The 20,666-nt window shown below is 37.4% G+C and overlaps 1 protein-coding gene across 1 annotated transcript in view; it reads left to right on the top strand.

The window, feature by feature from the left end:
- LOC129283329 (small subunit processome component 20 homolog) overlaps positions 1-20,666 on the top strand; it is a 78,514-nt gene that overhangs the window by 9,407 nt on the left and 48,441 nt on the right. Inside the window, exons 4-17 of the mRNA XM_064114026.1 lie at positions 432-564; positions 3,777-3,965; positions 7,119-7,263; positions 9,114-9,191; positions 9,492-9,656; positions 12,220-12,348; positions 13,055-13,189; positions 14,462-14,539; positions 15,186-15,373; positions 16,329-16,469; positions 17,268-17,359; positions 17,825-17,933; positions 19,128-19,275; positions 20,321-20,386. Coding sequence (XP_063970096.1) covers positions 432-564; positions 3,777-3,965; positions 7,119-7,263; positions 9,114-9,191; positions 9,492-9,656; positions 12,220-12,348; positions 13,055-13,189; positions 14,462-14,539; positions 15,186-15,373; positions 16,329-16,469; positions 17,268-17,359; positions 17,825-17,933; positions 19,128-19,275; positions 20,321-20,386 — 1,796 coding nt within the window. The remainder of the gene's footprint in view (positions 1-431; positions 565-3,776; positions 3,966-7,118; positions 7,264-9,113; positions 9,192-9,491; positions 9,657-12,219; positions 12,349-13,054; positions 13,190-14,461; positions 14,540-15,185; positions 15,374-16,328; positions 16,470-17,267; positions 17,360-17,824; positions 17,934-19,127; positions 19,276-20,320; positions 20,387-20,666) is intronic.

Below are 20,666 nucleotides of genomic sequence, written 5' to 3'. Positions count from 1 at the left end.
CTTTGTTTTCAAAAATCTAAGTTTACAGTCATGTATTTTTGATAATCGAATGTTTCAAATCAGTAATCATCATCTGGCGAACATTCGATAAGTGTAAAAAGTAACAATCGAGTGCGGATTGTTGGCAAACTGATCGAATGCTTCGATGGATCGAATTTCACTCCCAGGCCTAGTTTACACTACATAAAAACATAATGTTAGAATATACATGTACGTGACTAAATGGAATGAAGTATGCGGATAGAGACAAGTGAAAGAGAAAGGTGATTTGTTTTGATTTGATTGATGTAGAATTGTGAGCCCTTGCTTATAGGAATAAATGCAAAATCAATAAATTATTATCATCTTGATCATCATCATCGTTGTCGTCATCATCATCATCGTCGTCATCATCATCATGCGAAATAAATGAATATTTCTCTCCTTTGCAGTTGACTTCAGCCATGAGATATCTGATCAAGTTCAGAGCTTTGCTCAACTTGTCCACTTTGAAGACCAGATAGTCTTGGCATTGCAGACCCATCTGAAGGTACCCGACAGCATGGCTTATATACCATTACTTGAGTAAGTAATTCCTTTTTAATAATAATAATAATAATGCAACAAATGTTTTGAATACCTTCCTACTGGATACCCATTTACTACACCTGGGTGGAGAACGGCAAATGCAGATAATCGCCTTGCCAAAGAATGCAAGTGCTACAGTGGGATTTAAACCCTGGACCCTGTGGTTCAAAGTCCAGAGACTTATCCATTGAGCCACAACACCTAGAGCTTCAATAACACATGTGTTGTTGAATACATTGTGCGTTGTGGAAGCGAAGAAAAAAAATCCGAAAATAATTATTTCTTGTTATTATGAATAAAATATGCTAATTCATTCATGAAAAACATTTGCATATTTAACACAGAATTTCATTTCAATTTTTTTAACCAGATATCATCTTACTAAATAGGTTCATTATTGCGGATTGAAATAATCGCTAGAGGGTATTCATTTGTCTCGCAATCTACTATGGTCAACAAGGAAATTCGTGATCACTCTCGCAAAAAGTGTTCACTGGCTTTCTAGGAAATTCGTGATCACTCTCGCAAAAAGTGTTCACTAGCTTACAAGTTCACGAGCTTTCGAGTGCCGCTGCAACTCTTTATCAAGTGACGAAAATTATCTGATAACGTACTCTATTTATACTAATTTCCAGGACCGTACGCACGAACGCGATCATCTTTGTAATCTTATCTTAAAGGAGAAATATATTGATTATGAATATGGCCTTATTATATATCAGTGGAAAGGTCATGATGTGGGGATTATCATTTGGTCATTCAAAAATAACGAAAGTAATACATAAGGTGGAAATCGCCAATTAAAAAGCGCTAAAATGCCTCTCCGAAATACACCTCCCATCGGTCTCTGAATTGACTCGAATTTGATGACGTGTATGAGTGTACGAGAGACGTGATTGGCTCTCCCACGTCAAGCTCCACTTGCATGCAAAACCTGTTGCGAAGGTACGTTTTCTCCACACTGTCACTGAATACTTCGATCACAAAATGAAAGAAAACCCAGAAGTTTATCTAGATTTTGGATTTTCAAATTGACGATTTTGAAGATGAAGAGAATGATGATGAAGTTTCTAGCTCTAGTGACGTGGATGGAGGTAAATTAGGGGAATTACATATATGATGATCGAGTCGGAAAATTCAACTTGCATGCCGATTCGCTACCAACTCATGCAGCTTCTGGTGCTAGCTGCACGTAGGCCTACCGCGGGCCAAAATAAATCCATGAAAATTCCAGCCTGACCATCCATACAGAGTCTCTTCCCTCTGTCAAGGCTCTAAAGAAGGAAAATAATGATATAACTGTACTTACAAACAAGTGAACATATCCGAATCTGAAGGCAAATCAACTCAACGAATAGCAGCAGACGATATTCACCGACGATAAACATCACGTGGCCAGGATAAATTGTCACTCGTTCTGTTAGATATAATTTCTATCTCATTATTTTGACAAAATTACGAAATTCGGGGAATTATTTATCTATATAAAAATATAGTAACACCTCGTACTATCTTTAAATTACGATAAAACCTTTTTTGAAGCAAAAAGTTGAGGTAAATTAGAATTAGATGTAAAAGATCATCCCCAACATGCGTAGCTCGTATGTGATTGTAAACAAACCTTCAAACACACATTGCTTGCTCGCCTTGGCTGAGAGAGTAGATGCACGTGTTGCACAGCTCTCAATCGGTATTTGGATGGTTTGTTTACAATCACATACGAGCTTCGCATGTTAGGGATGATCTTTTACATCTAATTTTAATTTACCTCAACTTTTTGCTTCAAAAAAGGTTTTATCGTAATTTAAAAATAGTACGAGGTGTTACTATATTTTTATATAGATAGATAATTCCCCGAGTTTCGTAATTTTGTCAAAATAATGAGGTAGAAATTATATCTCACAGAACGAGTGACAATTTATCCCGGCCACGTGAAGTTTATCGTCGGTGAATATCGTCTGCTGCTATTCGTTGAGTTGATTTGCCTTCAGATTCGGATATATTCACTTGTTTGTAAGTACAGTTATATCATTATTTTCCTTCTTTAGAGCTTTGACAGAGGGAAGAGACTCTGTATGGCTGGTCAGGCTGGAATTTTCATGGATTTATTTTGGCCCCCGGTAGGCCTACATGCAGCTAGCACCAGAAGCTGCATGGGTTGGTAGCGAATCGGCATGCAAGTTGAATTTTCCGACTCATCATCATAGACGTAATTCCCCTAATTTACCTCCATCCACGTCACTAGAGCTAGAAACTTCATCATCATTCTCTTCATCTTCAAAATCATCAATTTGAAAATCCAAAATCTAGATAAACTTCTGGGTTTTCTTTCATTTCGTGATCAAAGTATTCAGTGACAGTGTGGAGAAAACGTACCCTCGCAACAGGTTTTGCATGCAAGTGGAGCTTGACGTGGGAGAGCCAATCACGTCTCTCGTACACTTATACACGTCGTAAAAAAATCCCAATTTCGCGGACGTAATTGAGCGTGTTTGAAGCATTCAGAGAGAGAACTTTAAACTATCAATTAAGTGAGTTTCATCGGTCTTCATGATAAATGATGTACATCATCGTGTTCTTCTTATTTTCCCCTTTAATTTGATATATAATTCTTCATTTTTATGATCTTCAATATATTTCTACTTTAAGGATTCCACAAAGAAAAATGGCAAAAGTCAAATTATCCTTATGTATTTGTTTGTTTTTAGAATTGTGTATATTTCTTTGGTTTTTCATCTTTTGTTTTTCATTTTTTTTCAATGGAAATTATTACAAACTATTTAACAACTGAATTATACCCTAAAACAATTAAGCAGACCAATTAGAATAACAAATAATCACCCTTAATATGAATTCCATCTCCCATAGACTTTGTACACGAAGTATAAAAAAGTGAAATTTTCGACGTAACATTGTCTCATAAAAAGTCATGTTGTGTTGCAATGCTATACCCGTATGCCGCGAAGTTGGTCTCAAAATTTGCGCGAGATTTCAAAGAAAAAAAGTAATAAACTTTTGAAGCGCTATCTATTCGCATGCTAGGAATATTGTGCAAAGTGTTGGGGGGGGGGCATCATGGCCTTTCAAGTCCTTTTAGGGTTAACCTTGATTTTAAAGACTTTTGCCTGAAATCAATGTTTACTGCAATTTCTTGCATTTGTATTTCAGTTTTTGAATTGTATACCTTTTCTTTTTTTCTTTCTACCCAGCCTTGTGGTTCAGCTTGCCAGAGATCTACAGACAGACTTCTACCCTCATTTCAAAGATTTCTTTGAGATTGTTGTTTCTCTCTTGGACACCCAGGATACGGAGCTGATAGAGGGCGCTTTCCAATGTCTGTGTTACATGTTCAAATATCTTTGGAGATATCTGGTTAGAGATATTCAAGATGTTTACAAGTGAGTATTACGTAGCACTCTCGAGGCAGTAGATCATACAGCAGGTGTAAGGGGGGAGGGGGCAATGGAGAGACATAAAACCTCCCCGCCCCCTCACTATCTTGCCATCGGCATTCATTTTTCCTGTGGTATAATCTATCAAACTGCATACCTGTGGTTCTCTCTTTTTTTTTATTGTGTTATTGTGATTTTGTGAAAGGTACTTCAATGCAGATTATTTTTTTTATGCTGGTATTTTCACATTTATTTTGTTGTACGTGTACATGTGCAACATTTTATGCCGGTATTTTCACATTTATTTTGTTGTACGTGTACATGTCGGTTATGTTGTCATTTCTGGCAAAGTCCTATAACAGAAGCTGAATTTGTGACAATGTCAGATTAATGAAATTGTTGAAATTGTGATTATAAATGTTGGGTGAAAACTTTGAACAGCACGGTACAGAAAATCTATCCACAAATAATAATAAAGATAAAAATTATAGCTTGATTGTTGGATTGTATATGCTTTTTCCAGAGTATACAGAGTGATACTATTATTTCGGCTTTAGCTTTAGCTGCTGCTTTATCAGCAGTTCTCTGTGTATGCAAGGAATTCTACCAGGTACCCCATTCTCTTCATCTGAGTTGAGTGCAGCACATTGTAGATTAATATTGTGCTGAAGGAAAACATGCCATGACTGGGACTCGAACCCACAACTCTCTGTTTGAAGAACTATAATGGTAACCACTAGACCATGATGCACCCATAACAACTTACTGATTACTGTGGAGCATTGTGGCCCAGTGGATTAGTGTTCTGAATTTGAAACAGAGGGTCATGGGTTCGAATCCCAGCCATGGCGTAATTTCCTTCAGCAAGAAATATGTATCTGTATCCACATTGTGCTGCACTCAACCCAGGTGAGGTAAATGGGTACCTGGCAGGAATTTATTCCTTGAAATGCCACCGCTGCAAAAGGCTGTGTGGCTAAAGCCAGGGTAATGCTATCAAATTGAGCATGTTGTAATGATATCCAATCGAGCACATATAGTCTGGTCTGTTAGCGGAATTATGTGGACACGGTGGACAAAAGCATGATTTTTTCTCCAGACCTTTGTTTATGTATGAGAATTAAAAATGGGGTATGCTCCAAAAAATCTGGCTGCAGGAACAGTGAAAAAATGGGTGAAAATGTCAGAATTTATGAGTTTAGATTGGTCTGATATATAGACTAGCGCTAGTGCAAAACTCAATAGCAGTGCATTATTTTGCATTGGTTTAGTTCTTGAATTCAGACCCTTTTTGAACAGATATTTTGTTTGTCCTCGCATCTCAATGCACTAAATATCTGAATGCAGATGCTAAACAAGCCGAAGGGTGGTGATGGAGGGGGTTGAATGTTGGTGTGTATGTACATATTTTGGTCTTGGGGTAAAGATGTGCAAGACACATTTTTTTGCATGTGTTGGAAATTGTGTTGCCATGGTAACAGTGTATTATGGCAAAAATAAGGTACAAATCTTGCAGTTAGAACTACTTGTAATTGTAAACATTGGTAATCACTATATACCCATGAAGACTTCAAATTGGCCGCACATGTGATGTCATAATGATGTAAGGGAAGGACCACTCTTCCATGTACAGAAATAATTAATTGACTAAAATGTCTTTTTCAAAAGTTTTACTTCAAATTGTATCTTTCTTTCATGAGGACATAAAGCATTATACTAACAGGTTTATATTACGGCCCCAATGAAATTTAGGAGAAAACCAAAAATCAAAGTACAAGGCCAATGGGAAAGTTGTCCTTGCGGCCTCACCCCTTGTCATAATTTACTTACCCATTATCAATTTGAAATCTACATACTAGTAGCCTTAGGGATCTTAATTTTAAAGCAGCCATAACTTTATTTTGCTTGTCCGATTGCTTTCAAACTTTCACCATTCTTATTTTTCTCCTTTTCCACACAACATTTTATGACCAAGGCTGGATTCCCCTTTAACACTGAATGTGAATCTTTACCCAAAATGAATATTTGTGTAAACTTTTCTGAGCACAGGCTGAAAACTGAGAAGTAGATTGATCCACAATTGATGAGTTTTCCCTGCATTTCTGGCTATATGTGGTTATCAAGGCAATGCACTCTCTGACAAATGAAAAAAAAAAAGTTCTTGCACATCTTTATCTCAAGGTCAATGTGTGAGCCATATCATGCATGAGAATTGGTTTGAAACTGATGAAGTAGTTCAAATTGCAAGGTTTTTACCTAAATTTTGCCATATAATATGTTGTTACCATGGCAACACAATTTCTGAAACAATCACAAAAAGTGCCTTGTACATCTTTACTTTAATACCAATGTGTGTGCCAAATTTCATGAGAATTGATTTAAAACCGATGAAGCAGTTTGAATTGTAAGGTTTTTTCCCCCAATTTTCACCAAATGTTATGTTGTTACCATGGCAACAAAATTTCCGAAAGACACACAAAATATGTCTTAGACATCTTCACCTCAAGACCAATGTGTGTGCCAAATTTCATGAGAATCGGATGAAAACAGAGGAAGTAGTTCTAACTGCAAGATTTGTAACCTTATTTTGCCATAATACACTGTTACCATGGCAACACATGCAAAAAATGTGTCTTGCACATCTTTACACCAAGACCAAAATATGTACATACACACCAACATTCAACCCCCTCCATCACCACCCTTCGGCTTGTTTAGCATCTGCATTCAGATATTTAGTGCATTGAGATGCGAGGACAAACAAAATATCTGTTCAAAAAGGGTCTGAATTCAAGAACTAAACCAATGCAAAATAATGCACTGCTATTGAGTTTTGCACTAGCGCTAGTCTATATATCAGACCAATCTAAACTCATAAATTCTGACATTTTCACCCATTTTTTCACTGTTCCTGCAGCCAGATTTTTTGGAGCATACCCCATTTTTAATTCTTATACATAAACAAAGGTCTGGAGAAAAAATCATGCTTTTGTCCACTGTGTCCACAAGTAGGGTGTTTTTGACGCTAACAGACCGGACTAATAGGGACACATTTGGCAGTGATATGTGCTGTATAAAGTATGTTGGTATTATTATTTAATTTCCAATTTTCTGCATTGGTTGTTGATGTTTTCCCTCTGGTACATGTATGTTTTGCAGGATGTATTCTCCTCTGTTGGGGGAGGAGCGTAAGGAGTACATTAGACGGTTCGCTGCCGAGAGCTTTGCGTTCATGATGAGAAAGGTGAAAGATCATGGGGATTTATTTGACTTCATGCTTGGGAATCTACAGGATAGTCCTCAGGTGAGTCTTCAAGGTGTCATAGGCCTAATTCATTTTCCATAGACTCGTGTCTTAAAGTGGCACTTTGAAAAAATTCATAAAAAATAAGGAGGAAATTCGAGGGTTGAATGTTTACTACCAGTGGAAAGGATATATATATGTCTGACATTCCATTTCTGACCAGAAAAGGGTACCTCGACCGGCTCATTTAAAAAATGAATCGGCATTTATGAAGACTACACCTGACGGGATCAAATGCGTCACTTGAGAGAGTAAAATGGCCCTAATTCTTCTGCCAGTAAAAAAATAGTTCCATATTAGTGATATATCTTTCCAATGTGGAAAAAGGAAGTTCAGTAGGTACCCACCCTAGAATCAGTGTTAGATTGTCGGTCATATTCATTCATTTTGTCAATCAGCAATATAAAACTTTAAAATTGAGAATGGGTTGGCTCGAATGTATATCTTTTGCCTGCCAGTTGTGATATTAAGCCCGTGTAACCTCAAGGGGTACTTGTTGGCTCTGTCTTACCAAGAGTTACGATTGATCCGATCAACCTCAAGTATATGGAAATCCATCAAGGTCATAATTTTTTCTCCTGGAATTCTGGACGATGTCCTTTGTAAACAAAGAGAAGCATGCTGAATTGTCAAGACAATGATGAATGTATGAGCCTGAGGACACAGCAGATAAAGAAATTATTTTGAACATGTATGTCTTTTTTTAGATGTTGACGTTGCTGGCTTTCCATAGTTGTGGTTGATCAGATTGATCGCATTGAATAGTCTTAACAATTGAGATACCTGGATTATCAGAAATAACAAAAAGTTGACCTATTCACACCATATCTAGGCCGTGGTATTTTGGGAGATCATATGGCCATGGGGGGGGGGGGCCTCCCAGGCCCCCTTGAGATCTTGGTCATCGATCATGCCGAAAATTGGCACACAGGTTGTCTGGGACATAATCTACAAAATTGTACAGTAATTTATTTCATGCAAATTGCTATTAAGTGATTATGCTAATTTATGCGTAATTAGTATGCAAAATCATACTTTTTCCTCTAACTCCTTAAATAAAGCTCTAAATGTTCTAATTTCTGTTATAGAAACTCTTTATGGTGTTCTTAGCAAATGTATGTGAAAAATTGCGATATCAGATTAATTTCTTATGTATTATAATGTTTTTTTGCAATTTCTATGTATATCCTTGTTTTATTATACCTTTTGTTTTTCAATGTATTTTCAATAAACTTTGTCGGGACTCTTGAGGTCATAAACAGCATAAAATCAATCCCTTCAGACAGCAAAACAAAACAAAAATCTGACATTTATGATTTTTGGTTGAAAACACAATTTGCATTGACTTTGTACACGGAATCACGTTTTTGAGCAATATTTAGGTCTGACATGCCCTTACAAAATATCATGAATTTCGGAACCGCATACCCGTGCATCACAAAATTGGTCTTAAAAGATGCGCACTCTAATATATTAGCTACACTGTACTTTCAGTGTACCTTGTACACACTGTATGTAGGTCATGCTGGGTTCATCTAGAGTTTGTGTGTTGTAGTAAACAGATTTGCTCTATACACATAGTTATTGAAACCAGCCCCCTATCATTTTTAAATTGGTTTACATCTCCAAAGTTTGGAAATAGTTTCTGTAGATATGATACTTTGAAACTTTTGTACTAGATTTTTTTACACTCGAAGCCTAATGTTTAGTCCATTTCCAAGAACCAAAATGAGAATTGTTAAAATCAGAACAATGTGAAACAATCACTTTAAGATTAGACTAATACTGTTGTTGAGATTCAAATGAAACACACAATTCTCATTGATTTTTCATTTTGTATTGTATTACAGCAAGCCAAAGGTCTAGGTCATCTATTGTTTGACATGTTGAAAGGAGTTAGACATCAGACTCACTCATCAGCTGTAAGGGTAAGTCCTAAAAATATTCATTCTAGGGCCTTTTATCATTACAGGTCAAGCAGTTGCAGCAGACATTGATTTCTTGATAAAGTGTTTAACCCTTATTTAACTTGGGAGGGGGGGGGGGGGTTAAAGTTGGTCATTCGATTAGTGTGTGGAATTTAGAGCAGAGCAAATGTCATGTAACCCCAGAAATATTGTCTCTAAAACCGTACATTATATAATTTTGTAAATGTATAAACATTTACATATATATGAATATGCATGAATCATTTACCTGGTGGACTTTACCGTATGATTGGATTTCAGATCTTACCAGTATTACTGTCTCGTCTTGGTCCTTGTCGCCATAGTAACGAGAATGCAGTCAGTCTTCCATGGGACTTGGTCCTGGAATGCTTCCAGGAGATGTTCAGGTGCCTTGGTAAATATCTGAAGAGAGAGCACAGTCAGGTCATATGGGATGCACTATCGGTATGTATCTAGAGGTAAAATACAAGGTGAACAAAACAACCGTAGAGAGAAAAGTTAGATAAAATTTTCGCCCATAGGGCTTCATCAGGAATTGATGAATTTATTAATAGTCAACAGCATCAAGAAACGCAGTGCGCAAAACGCAAAGCGTAAAAAGCATCGCGTTAATAGGTAAAACGCAAAGCGCGACAGTGCAAAAGAAAAGAGAGAGAGAAGAGTGGGGGAGGGGGAGAGAAAAAAAGAAAAAAGAAAGAAAGGAAAGGAAAAAAAGAAAAAGCCGGGGAGACAAAAGGAAGAGAGAAAAAGGAAAAGAAAAACAACTTGAAGAAAAAGTGAGAGAGAGAAGGTATACCTAGAGGTACAGTATATGTATTTGTAGAGGTGTTGTGGCTCAGTGGATAAGTCTTCAGACTTTGAACCACAGGGTCCGGGGTTCAAATCTCACCGTAGCACTCGCATCCTTTGGCAAGGTGTTGCCACTCTCCACCCAGGTGTAGTACATGTAAATGGGTACCTGGTAGGAAGGAATTCCTTGAATGCTCGAGCATCCGATCAGGGTAGCCTTGGTAAAGCTGGGGTAATGATATGCTGTTCTTATAAACATTTGTATTAAGCGCTATATAAATGTTGCATATTAGTATTATTCCTATTTTTATCTTTGTTACTCGTTTTCATTGTTTGTTTTTCAGAAGACATGAATGAATAAAATATGAGCTTTGTATTTTTTTTTTCATTTTGGGGAAAAACAGCACTTGTTGTCTTGCATTACGAACAGCACCATGTACATGTATCATGTTTGAGCCTACAGTTAGTCTTACTATCGCTGACTTTGTGTGAAGCCTTGATGATCAAATTATGAAATTCATTGACTGATCGATATATTCCTCAAAAATTTTGCAGGGAAGTGTTTCACAAAGATTTAAGTATGAAATAAAGTCGCACTTACAGTTGCATATCATGTATGCGTCAGCAATAAAGTACGACTCAAGTCAGACTTAAATGTTTGTCACCCCCCGGCAAATTATTCCAAGAGTTTGTCGACAAATTGACTTCCTTTTCGTAAAAGCCCACCCATAATTTCGCGCTGTCAGCAGTAAAATAGTTACAGTGTACACCCACTACAATAGATTATGTGTAGCTAAAATTGGGGAGGCAGTTCTGTGTATCAAACATTGGGTCTCCCATATCCAGATAAACCCCTTTTCCGGGTAAGTCCTGGGCTCCGTAACACAAAGATTAGCAATCAATCGCTAAATGAACTGACCAATCAAGATCAATTTTACATGCGTATTTTGCGCAAAATACTGACCAGGAACCAATCAGAAGTGTTTTTTCATATTTGCTGTCCATCGCTAAGCTTTGTGTTTTGGGACCCTGGTCCCAACGTATCCAGGGTCCCGTAAAACAAAGGTTAGCTATCAATCTTACACTTGATTTTCACGATTGGTTGTACCTTTTAGTCAATGCAATAAATCATAGAAAACTGTTCTACGATCAATGCTAAGCTGTGTGTTACAGGCCCCTGGTGTGTGTTTCATATAGCTGTTCGTAAGTTAAGAGCAACTTTAAGACTCGTGATCCTTTCTTGTGGTAAATGGTTTATTCATTGGCGATGGTTTAGGGTGTAAGAAAGGTTCACCAGTCGTTCTTAAAGTCGCTCTTAACCCTCAATCTCCCGGGGTATTCTGATTCTTGTCATTCCCGGGGGGGGGGGGGGGCTATTATGGCCCCCCCCTTAAGATCTCAGCAGTGGATTGCGCGATCACAACAAAAATTTGCATGATGGTAGAGAATGACGTAATCTACGCAGTTGCATTGGTAAATTTCACTGAATTCATATATTTTTATTTTATATTAATTAATTATGCTAATTTATTCATGAAATCATACTTTTTGCTCTGATTCACTAATTAAAGCTCCTAGAATGCTATTTTTTGGTGAAAATATTCTTTATAGCATTCCTAACAATTGTGAATGAAAAAAATTCTGGTACCAAGACTGATTTCTTATGTATTTTATTGTTTTTTAAATTTCTTATGTATTTCTTTGTTTTTTTACTTTTTGTTTTTTATTGTTTTTTCAATGGAAATTGTTCCAGACTTAATTCTTATCATAAACAAGGCAAAATTAATTAAGTTTGATCATTAAAAGTAGAAATAATGATACATTTATGAATTTTGGCCAAATACACAATTTGCATTGGATTTGTACATGAAATCACGTTTATGAGCAATTTTGGGTCTGACATGCACTTACATAATGTTGCGTAATGTCGTAACCACGTACCCGGGCGTCACAAATTTGGTCTCAAAATTTGCGCGAGACTTGAAAGTAAAAAGTCAGTGAGCGGCGAGGTCAAAAAATTTTGCGCAGCAGATATATCGCAAAAATTTTCGAGGGGGGGGCCATAATGCCCCCCCCCCCCGGGAGAATTAGGGTTAACTTCCGAACAGCTTTATGAAACGGCCCCCAGATAAGATAGGTTGGACTGTACCATGATGGATTCAAGATAAGGATTCAAGACCGTGACTGTGAATTGGGAATTTTATTTTACTTTTTTCAGAATGAAGCATCGTTTCTTGAAGGCCAGACCAACGCTGCTGGTCAGCTGGACAGCTTGGTACAGCTTCTTGACCAGATGACCAGATTTCACAATGGAAGTTTGATTGCAAATCCAAGACAACTCTCTCAGGCATGTATCTTATTACCCTGCGTACAAATAGGCCCACGTCTTAATATGGGCGTTGGCTTGTGATTTTTTTTCTGTCTTTGCGAAAAGCATTGGAAATAACTGTAATAAAGACGCCTTCAGGGGAAACAAACTCGATATACCATGGAAAGAGATACTTTGGAAAAGCCTGTTTTGCTTAGGGCAATTGTCATGCCAGGAAAAATTGAGATAATGATTCTATCATTAGACAATTTCCATTAGCATTACATTGTACATACTCTACTGATTATTAATCTTGTCCTTATGTGGGTGATTTATAACCAAATCAATTTGAATTCCCTATGAAAACAAGATTATCTGCCTTAAACAGATTTTTATACCAACGCCTGTCATAGGTAATCAGTGGAGGCATTATCATTATAGGTTGTCTGTCCATCTCATCCTCGCAGTAACTTAAGAACCGTTTCAGGGTTCGACTTCAATCATGGCTCATGTATGCATATGGGAATGACAACCATCTGATTAGATTTTGGAATCATGAGGTCGAAAGTCAAACTGGTCGTTCAACATATCGAAATATATTTCTCTCACGATAAATAAAACGCCTTTTTGGGAATGATCTTCGATCACTTCAAGAGCCACATTTCTACTGCTCAAAATCTATAGTTTACCTTAATCTAACTGACATTGCCTGCTTTTTTTTCAAATTTTGTTGTATGCTATATAGTATGCTGTAAAAGCTGTGAAGCGACAATCACTGCCAGAAGCCTACGGGAAGACGGCGCTTAGCCTTGTCTCAAGTCTGCTGCAAGCAACTAACGGAAATGTACACCATGTAGATACAACTGCTCTTGTTGATTCGGTAAGCGCCTACAAGTATTATATTTTCATCATTGTTTTGTTTGGCGTCTCCTGTACCTGGGAGGCTAAAGTGAACTGAGTTGATTCATCAGCCATCTTTAACCCTTAGAACTTGAAAAGTCACGTGACTCGAAAAGAAGTGTTCTAGATGTCAGGTGAACTTTTAAAATGACATCATCTTGGAGATATTCAGTCGATATCTTCAGTTTATAATTTCTCTGTTACATGTTAATGGCTTTCATTTGTAATGTTGTAGCATTAAAAAAAAATTGCTAAAATATACTTCTGTACCAAGGTGGCTCGACCGATAATACTGGGCAAGTCGTATATGGACTACGCATATTTATTGGTGAATTTTACTTCCATCAAAGCAGTGATTTTGAGACTGAATATGATATTATTGTTAGTACGGGAAGCTGCCCAACATCAGCTGGGCCAGTCAGGCTACCAGCGGAATAAGGTGCCCCTATCATGGCTGGGCTTGAATGATGAGAATAGAAACGCACGTTTCTTGCAATGACCCATGTGGTGTTTGACCAAGTGGCTACAATGTATTAGACAAAATGGCTCAAATCCATCTTTAAATTACACAAATTATTAAATTGTCTAAACAGTAATTAGACGAAAGGGTTAGTAGACAAACTTGTGCACCAAATAGGAGTAGACCTTGTGGGCTACTTTTCACAAAGCGAAGTTAGCTAAGTTGGCTGCCTGTTGAACCAAAGATTGTGGGTTCGAGTCCACCCTGGGCGGATGACTGAAGCCAGTGCATTGTGTGTAAACGTCTCTACCCTGTTTCATAGATGCAGGCTATGTTACAGTGGAAAACACTTTGTCCCTCGGATTAGACGTTAAATGGAGGCCCGGTGTAGAGGAGAGTCAACGCCTTTGCACGTTAAGAACCCACTGCACTATTTGTATTAAGAGTAGGGGGAAACCCCGGTGTAGTGGTCCACCTGCACTCCCCCCAATCAGTTATATCAGGAGAGAGAGACTTGCGGGTCATAGTGATTTAGTTTGCTTTTCGCCTCCCAGGCACAGATGATGACAAAACAAAACAATAATAATAATAGTAACCTACATTGGATAAGCTTTAACATTGCAATGAATGGATTTCCAGGGCTCCCAAATTTAGTTTCTGTTCCTCTTGAGCATTCCAGGGGCTAAACCGCCCCAGCCCCCATATGATTTTATCCATGAACCAAGTGGAAAGTAGATAAAGCAGTCACAGACCAGTTAGTAATATACTTATATGCCATTTTTTTCTCTGTAGGTATATCAGAGCAACTACAGCAGTCAGCTTGTCTTTGAGTTCAGCCGCTCGGTTTTTCACATTGATAATTTTGAAGAGGTACAGTGTTGTAGCCATATACTTAGAGTGGTGCTAGAAAGTTAGTGAACCCCACCAGAAAATGCACTCCTTCATGCTGAGTGTTGAATGTAGACAACAACACTGCAATGTTCCGCAAGCCCAGAGAAACAAACTTGATTGAATATGATACTTTGTCACCTGACTTCACAATTACATATCGAAAACATGGCAGAACCTGAACTCTTTGAAATGTGTTCATTTTCTGTTTGGGTTCACTAACTTTTTAGCACCACTGTAAATGTGTGAATTTATTTGTTTATATTGATTAGACTTTTATAAAAACAGAGCTGTAGGGGTATTAATAATAAAGGTATACTTACCCAGGGAAGCCACTTTAGTTCCGAAAAACTGATCCCCCAGCAGGCCCTGCTATTATTAATACCCTATCCCAAACCTAACCCTAAATCTAATATAAACCCCTATTGCAACTTTAACCCTACATCATAGACAAAATAAAGCCTAGAGCAATAGTCGCAGGAGCAAATCTTGTGTCACCAGATTATTACCCTGTTATTGGATCTTGGCTTCCCAAACACAATGTATGCTTATTTTTCACACCCCCTTGGGAGCATTCCAACAAGAGTTTTAAAATCATTTCCTTTTATTATGGATGTCTTGTTTGCAGGATGTTCTCCCAGCATTGTGTGAATACTGTCATTCCAAGATGGCTCATGATGATACTGTTACCATGGAGACAATGTTTCTAACATTAGCTGATCTTGTCTCTACCAAGCGAACATCTGTGACGGTGGGAGAAGACATCGTCGATTACAGGCCCTACCCGGTAGACTTCAGCCGGCAAATACACATCAGGTATCCACATCTAGGCAGAGGATTGCGTTTGCCTTTACGAGTCTGATGCTGGTTGATGTTTGAAGGTTTGCATGGTGGTATGAGCAATTGTGGAAGAATTTTACGGTACACCATTTGTGAAGTCCTTGAGTAAGAAAAGTTGATAGAAACAGAGGTGAATTGGAAAGGTGTGAAAGTGTAGGTTTGAAAGATGAGTATTCTTTCCTTAATAAGCATAGTCCTTAAAAAAGGACTGTAAACCAGAAGGAGTGGAAAGCTGAGTAGTAGGCAGGCTTGAGTAGAAGGCTCGAGTAGTTGAGAGAAGGCTGGCTTGAGTCAGCAAATGGAGTAGTAGCAGGAGCAGAAGAGTAGACTCGACGTTTTGGGCAGGTTGACTGTCCGTCTTCAGGAGTGAGTCTGATGCTGCTACGCGAAATGTTGGCAATGCGTCTGATATGGAAAACAAGGGACATATATATACTTTGATCTTGCATTAGTTCTTGTCTTGTTATCGACTGTCATTCACTGCTGGCAGTTACAAGAAACTGCCACTGGACAATTGTCGATAAACAACAAGAACTAATGTGAGACCGGAGTGTGTAGGCAGTAACTGTGACCAATCTTCCGCTTCAGATGTATTGCCCACATTTTGCGTAACAGCATCAGAATCATAAAGGCGAAGATAAAGCCTCTGTCAAGATTATAGGCTTATATCCACATTGAACAAACATATTCTTTATGGTACGGTACCTTGTGTGTATAATTCTTACTAATGCCCTCGGTGATGTGCATTATTTGTTTTATACAGTCATGTTTATATGTATTTTATGCAGTAAGGCGAAGAGGAAACAAGGGAAGAAGGAGGACAGTGCACAGAGTGTACCAGGCTACCTTACGTGTGTATAATTCTTACTAATGCCCTCGGTGATGTGCATTATTTGTTTTATACAATCATGTTTATATGTATTTTATGCAGTAAGGCGAAGAGGAAACAAGGGAAGAAGGAGAAGGACAATGCAAGGAATGTACCAGTTTACCTTTCATCGTACCTACACTGTCAGGAGGACTATAAGGAGTCTCATCTCTGGGCTGCTCTTGTCTCCGTACCTCATGTCAGGTGAGAGGATGAAATATTTAAATATTAAGCTCAGTGACTACATGCAATTTCTGATGGAGCATAGTGCTCATATTTTTTTATACGCCCATCCTAGACTTACTATTATGGTATGACTCTCGGTGTCTGTCCGTTAACTTTTCCTTGTAAACACGATAACTTTAGTTTAACTTAACCTAGGCTCATATAATTTGGTGTGTATGATACTAGCATGGATCCCAAAGATCCTATAGATTTTTAAGTCAAAAGGTCAAGATCACAGTGACATGTTTTCATCTTGCCCTTCTGAAGTCCTTGTTAACGCGATATCTTTAGTTGAACTTAACCTAGGCTCATATAATTTGGTGTGTATGATACTAGCATACATGTAGATCCCAGCAATTCTATTGATTTGAGGTCAGAAGGTCAAAGGTGAAGTCGCCACCTTCCAATTTTCTTGCTTGACCAATAACTCCATTTTCCGCCTTGCAGGCGGGCATATTATTTACTCGCATTAGCGACACTCGTGTTGTCATCATGTTACGAGGTGAGGTAATCCTGCTGACCTCGATCACTTCATCTGAATTTGCAGTCTTCCATCTCCATACGATGTGTTAAACAAAAGCAAACACTTGCACACTTGGAGGGTAGAGACAGACCTATGAATAATTCAAGGAGTTCAATATAAAGTACTATTTGTATTATTTGACAGACATGTGGATAAGTCAAGGAGTTCAATAAAATGTGCTATTCGTATTATTTGACAGACATGTGGATAAGTTAAGGAGTTCAATAAAATGTGCTATTTGTATTATTTGACAGACCTGTGGATAAGTCAGAATGCTGTAAGAAGCTCCAGGATGTTGTATCGCATCTTCTTGAGGCTGCTCTGAAATTAACACCACAAAAGGAAGGTAAGTTTGACTCTTGGCTTTATCTGCAGATTATTCACTCTTCATCTACTTCATCTGAAGAAATAACTATTTCAAGGCTAGGAACTGACTTTGGCATTGAAAGTATAGACTTTGACATTGGGCGACTTCTCTTCTTCATTTTATTCAAGGGATGATAGAGTAAATACTGTCAATTGGCTTTTGGTCTACATGTACCTTTTCCCCCCTCTGTTTATGCCTGAGGGTGAGGTTTGATTGCCTTGAACCATGTCCCATTTATTTTTCAAGAAATGAATTAAAAGAAATTGTGTTTTTTCATATTTTTTTGTCTTCAATGATGGTGTTGTGATGTTAATTTCTTCTTTAATAATGGGGTTGTAATACAATTTTTTTTTTCTTCAGTAATTGTGTTGTAATTCTATTTTTTTTTCTTCAATTGTGGTGTTGTACAGTGTAATACTTATTCTTTTTTGTATTTTCTCCTAGAATCCAAGTTATACATCCTCTCACAAGCCATCCAGAGTCTTCTCCTTCTGACCAGATCAGATTCACCCAGTTCAGTCATGGGTGTTGATCGTATCATGGCTCTCGTTATGTATGTCCCATTTCATTGCTCAAATTGTATTTACTTAACCCTAATACGACTGCACTGTTCTTGCTTCATGTGCATGGATGCTAATACTTGCACTACGAATAAGCAACATCGATGACACTGTCATAAAAAAAAGAGAATTAATAAATTTGTTTGTGTGTACTATTAACAAAATGGAAATAGAATTGTATGTCAATACTATTTGAAAGAAACCTTTTATTCTGTCTGGTAAGAAAAGGATTATTTTAACAGTTATTATGTACTCTGCGAGTGATTTGCTGTGGTTGTGGGCATGGTTTGTGTGCAACTTGCACGGTGCACAGAATTTTTTCATCCCGGGATAGCTTTGAAGCTGCTGGAAGGGATTAATTACTCTTCAAGGTTCAAAGATCTTAATAATGCTTTATTTCACGATCATAATTTGATGGCACCACACTTAATGATAATTAGATGCCATGTTTACGTCCACTTTCAGTGACACTTTAGACTCTTTACCATCTCAGAGTTCTTTCTGATGAAGTACGTGCAAGTGTTAAGCATTATTTAAACAAGTATGAATATGATTTAGCATACAAATTATGAATGTGTATGCATGCAATGGGAAGAATATTTTCATCTTTCAACGAATGTAAATATTCTTTCCATTGCACAAATATTTACATTCATATTTTGTTTTATATAACTCATAAAAGTAACAAAGTATTTAAAAATTTAAAAAAGGAATAAAATGGATAAAGATTATGTAGGCCTATTTCCAGCAACTCTTTTTCTCTGATAATTGCTAGTCGGCCTATGGTGTATTCCCCCGTGTATCAACAGCTCATCAGCCCTTTGCTTTAATTCTTTTGTGACGCGCATCGCTTCATGGATCTGAGTCGAGTGTGCACAGTCAGTTTGATCTGCGCTAACTTCATGCGCGCAAACACACACACACCCTGACACACATACATAAAAAGGTAAGTAGACATACACATGATTATACTGAGGGAGCGCTAGCGTACCGTGCAATGGAAAAATTACAAATGCACGGTCACCATGCAATGGAAAATTTAAAAATGCATGCAGTAAAGAATGGACCAAATATTGAACACCTTTGAACCAATCAGATGGCAAGAATCTTTGAGTTATATAATACTAAATGTTGTTCTTAAAATGTTTTGTGATGATCATGTTACCACTGATCTTTTGTTCTTTTAGGCATCACCCGTCCTCACCGTCCGTCCTCCTAGCTGTAGATTGTTTTCTCAGCCTGTGTTCTAAGACGGATGATGACATCCTGACATCTGATACTTTAACATCTCTTTATGAAGTACTAGAACAGAACCTATCCTTGCCACATAGTCAGGTTAGCACTCATTACATGTGTACACGAGAGTTTACTAGTTTAATTTGATCCCCCCTCAACAAATTTTGTCACTACACCACTGCCCGAAATTTTTTTGACTGCGCCACTAACCAGCTTTTTACTTTCAAGTATTGCGCATCTTTTGAGATCAAATTTGTGACGCCTGGGTACGCGGTTCCAAAATTACGCTACATTTTGTAGGTGCATGTCAGACCCAAAATTGCTAAAAATGTGATTATTTGTACAAGGTCAATGCAAAGTGTGTTTTTCAACCAAAAAATCTTAAATGTATAATTATTTTTACCTTTTAAATGGATTTATTTTATGGTATTTATGATTGCCTAAGGGTCCCCTACAAAGTTCTTTGGAAAAAAATAATTAAAACCAAGGTTTGAAAAAAACAAAGAAATACTTAAAATGTATGTTTAAACATTTTTTTTGTAGATATTTGTTAAAAATGTAAATATTTATACTTTCACAAAAATTAGCATTCTGCTAGCTATGTAAAGTGAGTTAAACGCAAAACATACCAAAAAAAAAAAATTTAGGGCAAATTTCATTCGAGTATTTGCATAATTGATGAAAAAAAACATAAATTGATATTTTGAAAATTTTTCTACAAAACCTTTTAGTTTACATCTGATATATGAAAGTGCAATTTTTTGCGGGGATTAGCGTCCAAGATCTGAATGGGGGTGGGGGGGGGGGGGGGTTAGCCGCCGGTTCCGCCGCCCCAGCAAATAAGCATAATGTGGAACAGTGTACTGGATAAATATCACAAGTGGCATCTATCTTTAAGATTTATGGAAAGTGCATTCACAAATTTGTTTTTTTGTATCCTTGGCATTTTTTAATTGTTGTTCATTTGAATAATACTAAATACATGTAAATGCACAATGCATTTCAGGTAATTTTTTGTAAAAGAGACCTTATTTTGTAATGTTAACCCATGCCTTTGAAGGGATTTGGTATTTTTGTAAAATACATGTGTATGACAAAGTGTCATTGGGAGATATTGATATAGATTTTTTTTCCCTACTTACAGGTTCGTCAGCTTACTCTAAGAATACTTGACAAGTTTCCCGTCGTCATGCCAGCTATTGAAGACCAGGTGAGCATTGTTGTGAAAGAATTTTAAATTCATGTTGGAAAATATCCAGTAAAAACATTTTTAAAGAAATATTTTATCAACTGTCTTTGTTAATTAAGAGCTTGAAAAGATACTGATTAATCAAGTAATAGTGGAAGTAGGAGTATTAGTAGTAGTATATATTTCCGTAATAAAAAAGTTTACATACAATAGAATATGGCAGGTTGCGCACTTTCCGCTTGACTGGCTGAATCTTACATTGGTATCCAGCACGGAAGACCAGCTAATGAGAGTCGAGATC

The sequence above is a fragment of the Lytechinus pictus genome, chromosome 19 (assembly GCF_037042905.1).
Source record: "Lytechinus pictus isolate F3 Inbred chromosome 19, Lp3.0, whole genome shotgun sequence".
In the NCBI taxonomy this organism is placed as follows: Eukaryota; Metazoa; Echinodermata; class Echinoidea; order Temnopleuroida; family Toxopneustidae; genus Lytechinus; species Lytechinus pictus.
Note: the sequence above shows the minus strand (reverse complement) of the source record. Positions and strands in the feature narration are given on the sequence as shown.